Here is an 18,069-nt window from a genome sequence, read left to right as displayed (position 1 = left end):
ATTATAAAGCCATAGCGGTGTATGATGTGATGCGGGAGCCCTCACCGCTCAGCACGGGGCTCTGTAGTAGGCGGGGAAGCTCCGTGTACAGCCTGGGTTGGACAAGGTGCCGCGTACATGAACTCAGCACACAGAACATGTCGCAGCCACGCTGTCCCCGCCCGAGCTGCCACACGTCTCCTCCCCCTGTCCCGTGCGGCGCCCTGAGGAAAGGAAGAAGGGGACACGCCCCACAATGAGGAGCTTCCCCCCCCCCCATTCACGTGCGGCGCCGAAATCCTCCGCAAACCCCTTTCACGTGACGTCACCCACCCCAATCCTTCCCAGTCCTGTGCGGCGCAGGGCTCCAAGCTCCGCCCACCCCCCCACAACGTCGTTTTCCCCGCCCCCCAGTCCTGTGCGGCGCTCGGCGGTAGGTGACACCGTCCTTTCCTTCGCGTCAAGTGAAGGCCCCGCCCTCCCGTGCGGTGCTATTGACGGCGCTTATCTCGGGGGGGCCCCCGCCGCCGTCTGTACCGTTCACGTTCCTGCAGTAAGAGCGCGGACAGACGTAAATGAAGCCGGCGAAGGAGGAACGCACGTCAGGAGATATGGAGAGCTCTGCGCTGAGCGAGGAAGATGCGGAGCTGACGCTAGGGACCAACACCACCTCGGGCACAGAGTCTCCATCGAGGAGCGGGAGCATAGACCATGATAGTCCGATGATGATAGGGAAGGAGGAGGCCGCAGGGGGTGAGTGGCGGAGCTTCTTGGGGGGAAAAGAGTGCCTCGTGGCGGTGTACAGACGTAATTACAGGATGCGCGCTCTAGCGGCGCTCGCTGGCTGTGTCCGGTATTGCAGGCTGTGTGGTGGATCGTAGAATGCAGAATGTTTCAAGCTGTGGGAGGAAGCGCGGCGTTTCCGTCACTGCAGCGTCTCACCACATGGGGCGCTGTAGTGCGGTGGGACTACAAGTCATATGCTGACTGGCAGTCCAGGACATGTGTTTCCTCAGCGGAACCAAAGCCGCGCTCTGCTTCCGTTCTGTACTCCCAGCATGGATTGTCCGGTTATAGGGCCAACCCTCTGATCTGAACGTCCTGCCCATTGCATCTTATTGTCATTATTTACACACTCAACTTCATGAATGACAGCAGTATATCTGAGGATGGGATGTGGCTCTAACAATGCAACCTGTAAAACATTACAGTGCCTATGGCCAGGCTTTTACCCAGTTTAACAAACATCCAACCATTGCCATAAATCATCTGAGCTTTTCCAGGGAAAAAAGAGTTTCTAAAGTATCCGGCATTGATTGATCTTTGAGAATAATGGTTGTATCCTCATGTAAAATAATTCATAGGATATTAAGGCTTTAAGGAGACCCTGTCAGATCTTTAAATATGTTAAAGCAGAACTGAAGTCCTGGATTTAAAGTGATGATATTAAAAAGGAGTTTGCCCCCCCCATCAAATTAAAATATATCAATATTTAATATTAGGACACTTACCTGTCCAGGGATCCCGTGATGTCGGCTCTGATTGGCTCTCGGGTGCTGCCGCCGCCATTTGTGGTCAGAGAAACAAGAAGTGAAGCCTTCCCTAGCCAGTCCCCTACTGCGCATGCTCGAAGGGGCAGAGGTTGCCGCGGCGAGGTCTCCCAGAAGTGGGGAAGGGTACCTGTCAAACCGGTAACTGTCCCCCTCCCCCGAAAGGGGCCAAATGTGGCTCCGGAGGAGGAGGTAGGTAAGCGGAGTGTCCACTTTTGGGTGGAACTCCGCTTTAAAGTGACACTAAAGGGTTCCTTTTTTTTTTTTTTTTTTTTATGACAAACATATAGTTGCCTCCACTGTGCAGCTCGTTTTGCACAGAGTGGCCCTGAACATCCTGTTCTGGGGTCCCCCGGCGGCTCCTCCCCGCATCAGATAACTCCCTGGGAGAAGTGCTCTCCCGGAGGGTTTCCTTGCGGGCGCGCTCCTGAGTCCAGCATTCGGCATCTTTAATGGCCGAATGCAGGACTTGGCCTCGCCCCCCAGCGCTCGCGTCATTGGATTTGATTGAGAGCAGTGGGAGCCAATAGCTGTGCTGCTATAAATCTATCCAATCAACAGCCGAGGACCCCGGACAGAGAGACAGCGCGTCTCCGTGGGTCAAGTTCCAGGGGTCAGGTAAGTAAAACGGGGGGGGGGGGGGGGGCGGTCACTGACAGGTGTTTTCTCAATTTAATGCATAGGATGCATTAAGGTGAAAAAACAGGTGCCTTTACAACCTCTTTAAAGTCTTGTTTTCTTTTTTTGTTTTGTTTAAAAATAACAAACTTGTTATGCTTGCTTGCTCTGTGCAGTGGTTTTGCACAGAGAAGCCCAGATCCTCCTCTTCTCGGGGGCACTCCTGGCCCCTCCCTCCCTTCTCACGATTTCCCCCACAGCAAGCAGCTTGCTATGGGGGCAACCGAGTCGCTGCTCTGTGTGTCCATTCAGACACAGAGCCGTGGCTCTGCCCCGCCCCCCTCTCTCCTCACGACTTTGACAGCAGTGGGAACCAATGGCACCCGCTGTGTGTATCAGGAAGTAGAGTCCTGGACAGATGAGTCTCTTGTACAACATCGCTGGATTTAGATGGGGCTCGGGTAAGTACAGTGCCTTGAAAAAGTATTTATACCCCTTGAAATTTTCCACATTTTGTTATGTTACAACCAAAAACGAAAATGTATTTTATTGGGCTTTTATGTGATAGACCAGCACAAAGTGGCGCATTATTGTGAAGTGGATGGAAAATGATAAATGGTTTTCTAAATTTTTTCTAAATATGTGAAAAGTGTGGCGTGCATTTGTATTCAGCCCCCCTGAGTCAATACTTTGTAGAACCACTTTTCGCTGCAATTACAGCTGCAAGTCTTTTTTAGGATGTCTCTACCAGCTTTGCACATCTAAAGAGTGAAATCTTTGCCCATTCTTCTTTGCAAAATAGCTCAAGCTCTATCAGATTGGATAGAGAGCCTCTGTGAAGAGCAATTTTCAAGTCTTGCCACAGATTCTCAATTGGATTTAGGTCTGGACGTTGACTTGGCAATTCTAACACAAGAATATGCTTTGATCTAAACCATTCCATTGTAGTTCTGGCTGTATGTTTTGGGTCGTTGTCCTGCTGGAAGGTGAACCTCCACCCCAGTCTCAAGTCTTTTGCAGACTCTTAACAGGTTTTCTTCTAAGATTGCCCTGTATTTGGCTCCATCCATCTTCTCATCAACTCTGACAAGCTTCCCTGTCCCTGCTGAAGAAGAGCATCCGCACAACGTGTGCCATACTCTTTCCATTTTCGGATGATAGATTGAACAGTGCTCCGTGAGATGTTCAAAGCTTGTGATATTTTTTTATAACCTAACCCTTCTTTAAACTTCTCCACAACGTTAACATTGACCTGTCTGATGTGTTTCTCGGCCTTCATGATTCTGTTTGTTCACAAAGGTTCTCTAACAAACCTCCGAGGGCTTCACTGAACATCTGTATTTATACTGAGATTAAATTACACACAGGTGGACTCTATTTACTAGTCAGGGAACTTCTGAAGGCAATTGGTTCCACTAGATTTTAGTTAGGGATATCAGAGTAAAGGGGCCTGAATACAAATGCACGCCACATTTTTAAGATATTTATTTGGAAAACCATTTATCATTTTCCTGCCACTTGACAATTTTATGTGCCCCTTTGTGTTGGTCTAACTTATAAAATCCCAATAAAATACATTTGCATTTTTGGTTGTAAAATGACAAAATGTGGAAAATTTCAAGGACGTATGAATACTTTTTCAAGGCACTGTATTAGGGGGGCTGATGGGGGAGCTGCACACAGAAGGTGTTTTATCTTAATGCATGGAATGCATTAAGATAAAAAACCTTCTGCCTTTGGAACCTCTTTAACCATTTGCTGTCAGCTGTATGTATATATGAGCAAGTGGTTATACCGATCATGGCTGCAACCATGATCTTGGTGTCATTCTTTACAGCCAGCGATCTGCATTTTTGCAGAAGAGCCACCTCTGACTGCAGTGGTTTTTGGCTCTCCTGTTTATTTTGGGAAGCTCCGGTCCGCAGTAAACAGCCGGCATCCGGTGTCACATTTGGCACTTTTCGGGGGGAGCAGATATCTGTCTAATACAGGTATTTGCTCCCACTTCTGGCGATAGATCGCCGCAGATTCCGTGGCGAACTACGCCATGTCCCCCCCCCCCCCCCCCCAGCTTTCTTCTTGGTGACACACAGGTCCCAGAAGACAGCAGGGACCAGTGAGGATGTGCAGCGCGACTTGCGCAGTAGGGAACCAGGCTGTGAAGCCGCAAGGTTTCACTTCCTAATTCCCTTACTGAAGATGCCGGCGCCTGCACCCGGGAGCCGAGGGACAGGTCGGCTTTGGGTGAGGACATCGCGGGTGCCCTGGCAAACGTGCCACTTTTATTGAGTACACAGTATCTGATACATTTGTAGTCATAAACAATCACATTAAATAGAGCTGCACGATTAATAGTTAAGAATCAAAATTGCGATCTTTTTCCCTTCCCGGTCTTCAAAACGGCATGTCGCCATCTTTCTAACAAGTGCAGAGAGTTCTCACAGCTGGAAAAAAAAATCCAGGCAGCCTGCCAAGTTTTACTACCATAAGCGAATAAGTAGAAACAAAGTATCTTTTCGTTCTTTTATCAAATGAAAGAACTCCATGTAGATAAGGGAATTTTAACCATTTAAAGCCCAAACCTTTTCTGACATTTGTTGCTTACAAGGGAAAATCATTATTTTCTGCTATAAATTTACTTGGAGCACCCAAAAATTATATTTTTTTTAGCAGAGACCCTAGAGAATTAAATAGTGATTGTTGCAATATTTTATGTCACACCGTATTTGCACAGCAGTTTTTCAAACAGTTTTTTTGAGAAAATGCACTTTAATTGATTAAAAAAAAAAAACAAACAAACAGTAAAGTTAGCCCAATTTTTTTTTTTTTTTTGTATAATGTGAAAGAAGATGTTACACCGCGAGAATCGTGATCTTTATTCTAAACAAAAAAAATCGTGATTCTCATTTTAGCTAGAATCGTGCAGCTCCTACATTAAAATATACAAAAAGTACACCAATGAACCAATTAATACATAGACATATATATCAATCCCAAAGCTAATAATCCAAGCACTGCAAGAGTCAAGCTGAGGTCAGCCCATGAAGATTTGTAGCATACATCCTGACGTGTTTGGGAAATTTTATTGGTACATATTTGCTTCATCAGGGGAGATTAATACAGAGCAGCCCAGGGAGCACACCATACGCCACCCAGCGTATGGTGTGCTCCCTGGGCTGCGCTGTTTCTTCACAAACACCTGGCGGATAGGCTCCACCCATGCATGGCTAAATGGATGACGGGGTTCTCCTTGTCTCCATGCGGGCCATATGTGCAGGGAGAAGCTCCTACCTGTCCCTACTGTATTTCTCTAAGATCCCTTTCACACTGGGGCGGTTTGCAGGCGGTATTGCGCTAAAAATACCGCCTGCAAACCGCCCCTAAACAGCCTCCGCTGTTTGTTCAGTGTGAAAGCCCGAGGGCTTTCACACTGAAGCGGTGCGCAGGCAGGACGGTGAAAAAAGTCCTGCAAACCGCTTTTTTGGAGCGGTGTATTCACCGCTCCTTCACCGCTCCTGCCCATTGAAATCAATGCGACAGCGCGGCAATACCGCGGCTATAGCCGCGCTGTACGAGGGATTTTAACCCTTTTTCGGCCGCCAGCGGGGGTTAAAACCGCCCCGCTAGCGGCCGAATACCGCTGCAAGAACGACGGTACAGCAGCGCTAAAAATAGCGCTGTTGTACCGCCGACGCCCCCACCGCCCCAGTGTGAAAGGGGCCTAACACAGGTGGGGATTTCCATTCGCCGGTGAATGACGTCATCACTCCCCGAGGGGCGGGGCTATGCCACGCACCTCCACATCAGAGAAATGCTCTGAATTCTGGGCTCAGCTGTTTTTCATACAGCTAATGGGGCCTAGATTATTAGCTTCGGGTTTGATATATATGTCTATATATTGGTTCATTGGTGTACTTTTTGTATATTTTAATGTGATTGTTTATGACTACAAAATGTGTCAGATACTGTGTACGTACTCAATAAAAGTGGCACATGGTTGAATTTTATTTACTCCATTACCTTTTATTTCTGCCTTAAAAGTCCAAGGGGATGTCCCCTGTTGCACTTGTTGCATGCTCCTTTTTTCTCATGTTTTAAGGATGTTGGCAGTCCTACACATTTAACTCCCATAAATAACCTTCTTCAACATTTTGAATTAAGTTTTGTGTGTTAGGCCTCAGGTTGGACACCCCTGCTGTAAAAGGCTTATAAAGCATTGCCAATGAAAAATTTTAGGCACAGTAGTTTGTCGCCATTTCTGGGGTGCGCGCAATCTTGACATGTTTGGTATCTATTTGCTCGACCCAACCCATCTTTTATATTATGTTCGTGTGCTCTAAAATGCATTTTCGTGTACTTACAAAAAAAAAAATTATTTTGTCGGACTGTACAGACGAGACAATGCAAATTATTAATTAATAAAGCTGTTATGGATTGCCACTGGTCCTAAAAGCATCCACATCTTATACTGGACTCCTTCATTCAAGAAAAATATTTACTAGCTAATCACCAATTAACTGGCCTATTATATATATTATAATATATTTTTTTAATCAGAAAAAGTTTATCAAAGAACAAAACAAAAATACACATCCATACAGATCTTATGTGCAGCAATAAATCCAAGTACAGAGGGTAATATATTGTATATAAATCACAAATGGTCAAAAGATACCAGCATATTGAGTGGAGTTACTGAAACATCCATTAAACTGATGCCGCATAGCATTACATCGTCAGTGTGCAACTATGCAGAACTGTATGTCCATATCCTTAGTGCGTACAGGAGACAAGATAGAACAGAGAAACTGTAAAAACAAAAATCCTACACCCAAGTATATTAGAAACGTCTACTCATACTCAAAATTGGCTACCATGGCCCAGTAGACAATTCTTAAAATGAGAACCGCTTGTCTCTCCTTGAGTTACAGTTTTACCCCAACATCTACCAATTCACATTTGTAGTAGTCTGTCCTTCACCAACTGCATTGGACCAAGTCCAGGTGTGTCCCTCCATGGTTGCCACAGGGAGTAGATTTTTTTTTTTTTTTTAAGAACATTCTTTTGTTGTTAAAGTGGTTGTATACCTATTTTTAAAACTTTTACCTGCAGGTAAACCTATAATAAGGCTTACTTGTAGGTAAAAAAAAAAATCTCCTAAACCTGTACGGTTTAGGAGATATTCCCCTCGCAATGAGCCGCTGACTGCAGTGGCGCATGTGCACAGGGGATTCTCGGCTGAAAGCCCGGCAAACTCCGGACTTTGCCGGAAAGAAGTCTCTCACTCACAGCGCCGGAGCCGCGATACCCGGAAGACACGCCGAGGGGTAATGTCAGCTCCCTCGGCGTGGACCGGGTGAGATGCCGGTGCCTCGTTCTAAGGTAAGTATCTCATAATGAGCTAGTATGCGGTGCATACTAGCTCATTATGCCTTTTCCCTTACAGGTGTAGGGAAAGAAAAAAAATTCAGCGGGTTTACTACCGCCTTAAGTGAGTTTTTCGCGCATCAATGTACTGTTTACCCCATCAACCCATTGCTTCCTCGTTGATACCTGTGGAGTTATCCAGTGCCTCGTGATCATTTTGCGTGCTATGTACAATAGACGCAATACTGCAGTATGACCGTTTGGCGAAAGTGAGGGTATCTCCAAGGCACCGAGCAAGCAAATAACTGGATCATGTGGCAGTGGAAATTGAAATACGGGTGAGATAGTAGAAAGGATAAGTGCCAGTAACAAAACAGTTTTGGGCATTTCCACAACATATGCAACAAATCACAGTTATTTCTGCTGCATTTTGGGCATAGTAGTGGCGTGTCTCTGAATCCCCACTTATGAAGTAGAACTGGCGCCCTATATACTCTGTGTAGTAATAATAGGTGATATAATTTATGTGATGCTGAAACCGACACCGAGGGGGCGGAGGTCAGGCATAGGTCCCATGTTTCCCCATCTATAGATCCCAAATCCTTTAACCACCCTCCCACCCTGTGTGGATTGTAACAGTCTAGAAAAGACTCTCAAGATCATTCCCTTCCTGTCCTCCATCAACAGCACATCGGTCATCAAGGGATGTGTTGTTGATGCGAACAAAGAGGTTCTAGTCTCACTCTGAATGGCGTGCCTTAGCTGCAGATAATTGTAAAATTGGGTTCTAGGGAGGGCAAGCTCCTCTTGTAGCTCCATAAACGATTTAAATGCGGTGCCGTTGAATAGCTGGGAGATATATCGAACGCCCGCCCTCTCCCCGAATTGAAAATCCTTAAGTTTAATCAGTTCTTTGTAATATTTATTCTGCCATATGGGGGTAAATGAGCAGAATCCCTGGATATGCAAAATGGCTCTAATATATTTCCATAAGGTATTTAGGAGGAGTATTGTGGGGAGTGTTTGTGATAAATGTGAGAATCCTGCCTCTAAGTGGGATAGTGCCGGGATTAAAGAGCCGCCTGGTACTAATAAAGACCTGATGGGGTCTGTTACATCTTCACGCCCCCAGTTACCTATTTGTTGGACTTGGGAGGCCACAAAGTAGAATCTAGAGTGCGGGACTGTCAATCCACCTTGATCTTTGGCGAATTGCAGTGTGTGTATAAGCTGATACGTGCTATTTTATTACCCCATATTAAAGTTCTAAACTGAGAGTCTATTTGGGAAAACCATTTATGTGGTATCCATATGGGAGCGTTATGGAATATATATAAAAGTTGTGGAGTCCATACCATTTTAATTAAATTGGCTCTCCCAGTGACTGACAGTGGAAGTTTAGTCCATGCCATGCATTTGGTCGGAATTTGCAAAGCAACGTAACCAGGTTTAACGTGATGTATTGGTTTGGGTCCTGAGTCACTTGTATTCTAAGGTACCGGAACTCAGTTACTTTTGAACATCCACTGCACTGTCGGGTATGGGTTGTGACAGTGGGTCTAGGGGCATGAGCACTGATTTATTCCAATTAATGGTGAACCCTGACAAATGCCCAAAGTCAGCAATCAGTTGCATCACATTCCTCAAAGAACTGTCAGTGTCTCCCAGATAAATCAGAGTGTCATGCGCATATAAGAAGATGACATCTTTTTGATTACCCCGAAGGAAATCTACGATATTTTGCAAGGCTCTGACATGGATGGCCATGGGCATGGCAAACAGCAGAGGTAAAAGTGGGCACCCCTGCTGTGTGCCCCTAAAAAGCCTAAAGGGTTCTGATATGTCCCCATTAACTCGCATTCTTGCAGAAGGAGTGGTATACAGCAGCTTTATCCATCTGAGGAAGTAGGGGCCTACCCCAAATCTTGTCAATACTTCCCATAAATAGGGCCATTCAGAGCTGTTGAACGCTTTAGCCGCGTCTAAAGAAAAGATGGCCCTATTACCGGGGGTTGGTAGTTGTAAATTTAAAATAGTCTGCGTATGTTTTTGGACGTGGACCTCGTTGGTATAAAACCAGACTGGTCTTTGTGAATCACTTTTTGGATGCATTTTGCTAACCTATTAGCCAGTACCCTAGCCAGAAGTTTGACATCAAATGTAAGTAACGAGATAGGTCTGTATGAGTCTGGTGAGAGGACCTCCTTTCCTGGTTTTAAGAGGACAACTATAAGTGCCTCACTCATAGAGGGGGGAAGTTTCCCTGTTTCAAATGCATTATTGTAGACTTGAAGGAGAGTCAGGATTACTTGTGTGTTTTATCGTTTGGCTTTGGACTGCAAACCGTGAGCTTCAGGCCATTTTGCGTGTGAGCTCTTCCTCAGACAATGGGGCATTAGGCAGGTTTGCGTCCGCAGTGGACAGACGTGGTATAGGATATCTATCTAGGAAGCTGTGGGGGTCATCAGATGAGGGTTGTACTTTGGATGTATAGACATCCTTAAAAAAAATCCTTAAATATGTTCATAATAGCTGGAGTGGAATAGCACGGTGTGCCCTGTTCATCTGTGACAGCCACTATATGGGGGGGGGGGGGGTTGTTGTGTTTTAGTTAGTAGAGCTAAAGAAACTTTTATTTTCTGCTAAGTGTAATAATTGCCTGAGCATCGAATGTGAAGCCAGCCATGCTCTCTTGGAATCATCAGTGGGGTCAGCAACATATAATGCTTCAGTTCTTTGTGCCTCTGATCAAACCAACATTTCCCACTCCTTGGTGTTTGCCTTTTATGGGAGATATTAATCTAATGAACTGTCCACGTAAGTAGGCCTTAGCTGTATCCCATACATTGGTTTTATTCGTTGTAAATCTGGGTTCGAATCAGGGTCCGGTAAGAGTGACAACCAGAACTGGTTTAGCTTCCATGTCTATCGGAAGTGGGGAGTGGTCAGAGACCTATCTAGTTTAGTAATGTGAGGAGATTACCATAGGCAGCAGGAGTTCATTCCCCAGGCCCAAGTCAGTCCGGGACAGTCCCCCAATCGAGGCAGATTGACATAAGTACACCTGGGCGTCTGGGTTGTGAATCCTCCAAACGTCTGTAAAGCCCATCTCCAAGAGAAGGCGGGCAAAGGGTGTAAGCCCCTGTTTTATTAAGCCGCCTCTGGCATAAGCAGAGAGTTTCTTTCTCATAGTCTATGTAGTTATTAAAGTCCCCTAGGACCAACACTGGTATGCCTGGAAAGCGGGTTACAAAGTCAGCTAGTATTTTAAGCTAAAAACGGTGGAAGAATTTACATCCCTGCTATTATATACTTTGTCCCATAAAGAGAACACAATAAAAACACATAGCGACCATCTGGGTCGATTTTAACTACCATGCAGGAAAATTGTGTACCCCTTCGGATCAGGACACTCACTCCCCTCGAATACACCGAATATGTAGCATGAAATTGGTGACAAAACTGTCTTTGGGCAAATAAAGGAGTAGAAGTTGGGGGGGAGATGAGTCTCCTGTAGACAAATCACATCTGCATCTAAACGCTTGACCGTGCTGAGCACAGCCAATTGCTTAACCGGGTTGTTTAAGCCCCAGACATTCCAGGACATAACTCTGGTTAGTTTAGACATTGCATTAGTATTACAGTAAAAGCAGAAGTGGATCCTGTAATTGATATACGACCCAATTCCAGGGCAATGGAATAGTATACTGTCAAGTGACTATACCAGCGAGAAGCAGCGAACCCCAAGTTCAATAGACGATCCGTTAGAGCTGGGAGTAAGGCATCAAGGTGGAATAAAAGAACAACAAAAAGGGCCATAGTAGAAAACAAAAAAATAAAACATTAAGTACCTGGCCAACATGGCCGTATAACCTTGCCATAAGTTGGCTAGGGGTCTATGCCAGACTATCCGGGGGACAACAGTGGAGCCTATAATATTTACAATATAATATACGGATAAATGGCCTTGGAGGCACTCCCTGGGGACTAGTAGGCATCTTTCAGTACTCCAATATTTTGTTTGCAGCTTATATGGTAATGGTTGCACCCAACATCTTGCCTCCATTGTAGCTGGAGAATACATTGCTAAACACGATTAGGCTCTTGTATTTTAACTATTATGGAGATTTGGGTCCTTCCCTATATAAATAATATATAAAAGAGGTTTGCTGGTGGCTTTCTAGCACCTAATATACCTGCTGCATTTTATATCAGTCACAAGGAGCGTCTCTAGACTCTGCCTGCCCCTCATCTCATATTGTGGTCTTAATGTCCACCCCAGAAGTATTTTGGCTCAGTCACTGCAGCCATGGGTCAAATTTACATTTTAATTACTATTGCTATTTCCTCATATGTTCCTCATTCTGTCCTGAAGAAGATGCTTGTGAAATGCACTTGCAAAGTAGGATACCTCCAAGGGCATTTGTTACTATCTGTATATCACACTGTAAATATTATAGGCAAGTTACTTGGTGATTAGCTAGTAGCTATTTTTCTTGAACAAGGGAGTCCTGTATAAGATGTGGCTGCTTTTAGGATTATTGAATTTTAATCAGTATATGTAAATGTTAAAGGGCTCCATTCACGAAGTGGTATCTATTGCTTTAAGATCAGTGGTAACATGCCTCATAGCTTTTTTTCAAACATTTTTTTGCAACTCAATAGAAAATGTAACTGCGCTATTTCTTGAAGTGATGCAGTATTTTAGTAGTGAAATCTTACTATATTTTAATGTCAAAAGCCACCAGCATCCTTAACCAGTAAATAGCTGGTTATTAAGGAGCCGGCACCCAACGCATCCTTAACAACTATAACTCACCTGCTGTCAACAGGATTCCACTCTGACAACAGAATGTAAGCAAAAAAAAGGCGGTATTCTGTCAATTACTGCAGATCATCGGATAATGCCTCCAATGATCTGTGCATGCGCAGTAGTGATGTCAGTCCAGGGAGAGGGTATAAATCAAGTGATTTATGTTGTCGAAAGAGAGCAAGGCACAATCTGATTGTCAGATTCTGCCTCCACGCTTTGCTGATCGTCGGATAATGCCTCCGACAATCTGCGTATGCACAGTATTGACATCACGCCAGCAGATCAGCTGGAGTGACGTCACTACTGCGCATGTGCAGATCGTCAAACGCATTATCCGACGATCTGCAGTAATCGACAGAACACCGGCATTAAAAAAAAAAATAACCACTTTGGGTCTGGTATAGATTTTGAGGGTGACCCCAGGCCAAAATTAAAAAAGAAAATGGTGTGGGGCCCCCAAGATCTATACCAGCCCTTAAACCGAGCCTGCAGCCTGGCAAGCCAGGAAAGGGGGGAATGATCAAATGGGGCCCCCCCCAAACCATACCAGGCCACCCCCCCCCCCCCCCGCCACCCAAGTTGATGAGAACAAGGGCCTCTTCCCTCAAAACCCTGGCCCGGCAGTTGTGGGAGTGCGGGGTTTGACTTATCGAAATCTGGAAGCCCCCTTTAACAAGGGGTTCCCAGATTGCGGCCTCTAGCCCGCATAGTACCCCTACTTATTCACCAAAAAAATGGGCAAAATAAATAAAAACAAAGCGACTGTTTGACAAGTCCTTTTATTTAAAAAAATCCCCCCCCCCCAAGTAAATTCCGATCTGTCCGCCGACCTGCACAAAAAAAAAAAAAAAAAAAAAAAGAGATCCGCACCCGATGCTCAGCTCTTGCCGAATGACAGCTGCACCACCTACCTGCTGCTGAATAAAGTAAGGGGCGGGGTCAACTGGTGACATCACTTAGTTTAGCTAGTGGAAGGTAAGTAGCAGAGCTGCTATTTGGCAAGACCCAAGCGTCGTGTGTGGATGGGTTTTTTTTTCTTCATGTGGGTCAGTGGCCAGTGTTCAGTGTTATTGACGCTGGATTTACTTCAGGGGACATTTTTTTATCAAAGGACTTGTCAAAAATGGTTTCTTTGTTTAAGACTCACAAGATTTCTGACAGAGGAGTGAAAAGTATTATCAGAAGAATTGTCCAAGAGCCAAGGACCACTTGTGGCAAGCTTCAGAAAGACCCAAAATTAGCAGGTACAATTGTTTCAAAGAAAATAAGTAATGCGCTCAACCGCCATGGCCTGTATGTACGCTCACCACGCAAGACTCCATTTGCTGAAGAAAAAGCATGGTAAATCTTGTGTAAAGTTTGCTGCACAACATTTAAACAAACCTGTGAAATACTGGGAGAATATAGTCTGGTCAGGAGAGACCAAAATTTAACTCTTTGGATGCCATAATTCACACCATGTTTGGAGGTCTAATGGCACGTCACATCACCCCAAATACACAATACCAACAGTGAAGTTTTGGAGGTGGGAACATCATGGTGTTGGGCTGTTTTTCAGCATACGGTACTGGCAAACTTCATGTCATTGAAAGAAGGATGAATGGAAACATGTACCAAGACATTTTTGATAAATCTGCTGCCACCTACCAGGATGATGAAGATAAAATGGGGGTGGACATTTCAGCAAGACAATAATCCCAAACACAAAGCCAAGGAAACTCTCAGTTGGTTTCAAAGAAAGCAAATAAAGTTGGTAGAATGGCCCAGCCAATTACCTGACTTGAATCCAATAGAAAATCTATGGAAAAAAGTTATGGATCAGAGTTAATAGAAGAAGCCCACGGAACCTTCAAGATTGGAAGACTGTGTGAAAGAATGGGCCGACGAAATCGCACCTGAGCAATGCATGAGACTAGTTTCTCTATACAGGAGCCATCTTAAAGCGGGGTTCCACCCAAATTTTGAACATTATCTCTATGCATTCTCTTCCTTGCCTAGATGCTGACATGCTGTGTAAAAAAAATTTAAATCGCCGTAATTACCTTTTTTTTTTTCTAATCTTCTTTGCACTTCCTGGTTTTCCTCCCATGGGAGTAGGCGTGTTTCTAGCCTCTCCCAGACCTCCCACAGTCCCCTGGGAGCTAGTCTCAGGCTTCCCAGCATGCATTGTGCAACAGTGTCATCACAACATCTCGGTGAATGCTGGGAGCACAGCATTCACCGCATCCAGGAAATACATGCTTGTGGGCTTCAAATGCCCACAATGAAGATGGAAACCGCCTGCAGTGAATTTTATAAGTTATTCTTTACAACGAAATCGGACACAGGCGGACTTATTACACAGAACATGTGAGTAGATAATCATGAGAAGAAAAGTTTGTGAATGAACTCAAAAAAAAAAAAAAAAACGATAGATAGGTGGACCCCCGCTTTAAATCTGTCATTACCAACAAAGGATTTTGTACGAAGTATTAAATACATTTCAGTTAGCATGTTCAATACTTTTTCCCGAAGTCATTCCATTTTATTACACAACTTAATATCTGAACGTATTTGTTTTGGTGTCTTTGTATGAATGGATTACATGGGTTGTTACCGACATGTGGTGAAAATTTTTAATCTCGGTAGCAGCTTTAGAAATATATTTACCTAGAAAAATGGTGACGTGTTCAATATTTTTTTCACCCGGTGTATTTGTGAAAAAAGTGTCACGTTACCCAAATACCGAATGCGATATGCTTTTGTAAATGGAGCCCAATGTCTTGTTGAAAACTTTAATCAGTTGTGTGTACTCCTCTGTAGCGGTAAAGTCTGACTATAGAATGAATATATATAAAAAAAAAATACAGTATTTTCCGGCGTATAAGACGACCTTTTACACCTAAATTACACAGCCAAAAAGCGGGGGTCGTCTTATACGCCGGGTATGAAGCGGCCGTGATGGATTTCAGCCCACTGCACTCTGTTGATGAATACAGAGCCTACTAAGCCTGCTCGGATTGGAGTAACAACCTCTGCCAATCCGAGCAGGATACATTACAATGAGTCAGAGCGGCGCGGGCTGATGATGTCACAGCCTCTGCCAATCTGAGCAGGCTTTGTGTCCAACAACAGATTAGTAAAATACATTGCCTGCCATGATTGGCTCAGCAGTGCACACTGTATGCACACTGTATTCTGCAGTGTACCTGGGGCTACTGTACTAACACAGCATCATATACTGTGTATACCTGGCGCTCCGCATATTAACAAAGCATCCTGTACTACACATCAAGCTCCAGATCTCCCCTAAAATACAGGTATGATTTATGGTGCTTTGGAGGAGAGGATTCATTGTTGCTGCCTACCAATTGTGGGATTTCCGGGACCTGTAGTTCATCAGTTTCCTTTTTCTGATGTTAAGACTGATGGTTTTTTAAGTTTCTGATGGATTTTTTCTAAATGGCGTTGCCTCGGAAGGGGGGTAGTCTTTTATACGGCGAGTATAGCCCAAAACCTACGTTTTCACTGGAAAAATAGCCGGCAAATACGTTATATTATATTTAAAAAAAACTACAAGTTATAAAGATCACTCTAGCACCCCATTCGTAACTGCATAATTGAGGGGAAAAAAATAATTATTAATTTTTAAAATAAATATATATCACATATCACAAAAGTGATTACACCCCTTGCATTTTTGCAAATATTTTATTACATCTTTTCATGTGACAACACAGAAGAAATGACACTTTGCTACAATGTAAAGTAGTGAATGTACAGCTTGTATAACAGTGTAAATTTGCTGTCCCCTCGAAATAACTCAACACACAGCCATTAATGTCTAAACGGCTGGCAACAAAAGTGAGTACACCCCTAAGTGTAAATGTCCAAATTGGGCCACATTAGCCATTTTCCCTTCCCTGGTGTCATGTGATTCGTTAGTGTTACAAGGTCTCAGGTGTGAACAGGGAGCAAGCGTGTTAAATTTGGTGTTATCGCTCTGTCTCTCTCATACTGGTCACTGGAAGTTCAACATGGCACCTCATGGCAAAGAACTCTCTGAGGATCTGAAAAAAAGGAATTGTTGCTCTACATAAAGATGGCTTAGGCTATAAGAAGATTGTCAAGACTCTGAAACTGAGCTGCAGCACGGTGGCCAAGACCATACAGCTGTTTACCAGGACAGGTTCCACTCAGAACAGGCCTCGCCATGGTTGACCAAAGAAGTTGAGCGCACTTGCTCAGCGTCATATCCAGAGGTTGATTTTGGGAAATAGACATATGAGTGCTGCCAACATTGCTACAGAGATTGAAGGGGTGGGGGGGGGGGGGGGGTCAGCCTGTCAGTGCTCAGACCATACGCCACACACTGCATCAAATTGGTCTGCATGGCTGTCGTCCCAGAAGGAAGCCTCTTCTAAAGATGGTGCACAAGAAAGCCTGCAAACAGTTTGCTGAAGACAAGCAGACAAAGGACATAGATTACTGGAACCATGTCCTGTAGTCTGATGAGACAAAGATAAACTTATTTGGTTCAGAATCAGATGGTGCCAAGCGTGTGTGGCGGCAACCAGGTGAGGAGTACAAAGACAGGTGTGTCTTGCCTACAGTCAAGCATGGTGGTGGAAATGTCATTGTCTGGGACTGCATGCATGCTGCTGGCACTGGGGAGCTACAGTTCATTCAGGGAACCATGAATGCTAACATATACTGTGACATACTAAAGCAGAGCATGATCCTCTCCCTTCGGAGACTGGGCCGCAGGGCAGTATTCCAACATAACAACCCCAAACACACCTCCAAGACGACCACTGCCTTGCTAAAGAAGCTGAGGGTAAAGGCGATGGACTGGCCAAGCATGTCTCCAGACCTAAACCCTATTGAGAATCTGTGGGGCATCCTCAAATGGAAGGTGGAGGAGCGCAGGGTCTCTAACATCCACCAGCTCCGTGCTGTCGTCATGGAGGAGTGGAAGAGGACTCCAGTGGCAACCTGTGAAGTTCTGGTGAACTCAATGCCCAAGAGGGTTAAGGAAGTGCTGGAAAATAATGGTGGCCACACAAAATATTGACACTTTGGGTCCAATTTTGGATATTTTCACTTAGGGGTGTACTCACTTTTGTTGCCAGCGGTTTAAACATTAATGGCTGTGTGTTGAGTTATTTTGAGGGAACAGCAAATTTACAGTTATACAAGCTGTACACTCATTACTTTACATTGTAGCAAAGTGTCATTTCTTCAGTGTTGTCACATGAAAAGATATAATAAAATATTTACAAAAATGTGAAGGGTGTACTCACTTTTGTGAGATACTTTTTATATATATATATATATAATATAGGTTTTTTTTTTTCTGAAAATTTGCTAAATGGCTGCTCAAATATGGCATGCCAAAATGAATTGAGACAGCCATCATTTTATTCTCCAGGTACTTTGCTTTCAAGAAATATATAATCTTTGGGCGTTCTAAGTAATTTTCTAGCAGAAAATGCTGATTTTTTTTTAACATGCCTATGAAAAATAGAAATTGCCCTGGACAGCAAGTGTTTAAAGACTGCATGTGGCAGGCTCTTTATTGCACTGCAAATGCATCTTACTTTACATTCCAGCACAGTGCCTGTGTGCCAGGATGACTGAACTCACATGCTCAGGAGTGATGTCATCCTGCGCTGGCCAATGAAAATGGCCACAGCCCGGCACTCAGAGCCAAGTAGAAGATGCCAGTGAGCTACGTTTGGACCGGTAATGGAAGAGTAAGTA

The 18,069-nt window shown here is 44.4% G+C and overlaps 1 protein-coding gene across 3 annotated transcripts in view; it reads left to right on the top strand.

The window, feature by feature from the left end:
* Positions 1-354: 354 nt before the first annotated feature.
* The window catches only part of ZFTA (zinc finger translocation associated), an 85,045-nt gene continuing 67,330 nt past the window's right edge, over positions 355-18,069 (top strand). For 2 of the 3 annotated variants that reach the window (XM_073605409.1, XM_073605407.1), the window contains exon 1: positions 355-732. In XM_073605409.1, coding sequence (XP_073461510.1) covers positions 555-732 — 178 coding nt within the window. In that variant the 5' untranslated portion in view covers positions 355-554. The remainder of the gene's footprint in view (positions 733-18,069) is intronic. The other variant, XM_073605410.1, reaches the window with a different exon arrangement.

Source organism: Aquarana catesbeiana, linkage group LG11, assembly GCF_042186555.1.
Source record: "Aquarana catesbeiana isolate 2022-GZ linkage group LG11, ASM4218655v1, whole genome shotgun sequence".
Classification (NCBI taxonomy): Eukaryota; Metazoa; Chordata; class Amphibia; order Anura; family Ranidae; genus Aquarana; species Aquarana catesbeiana.
This window is presented reverse-complemented; position numbering and strand designations above follow the sequence as displayed.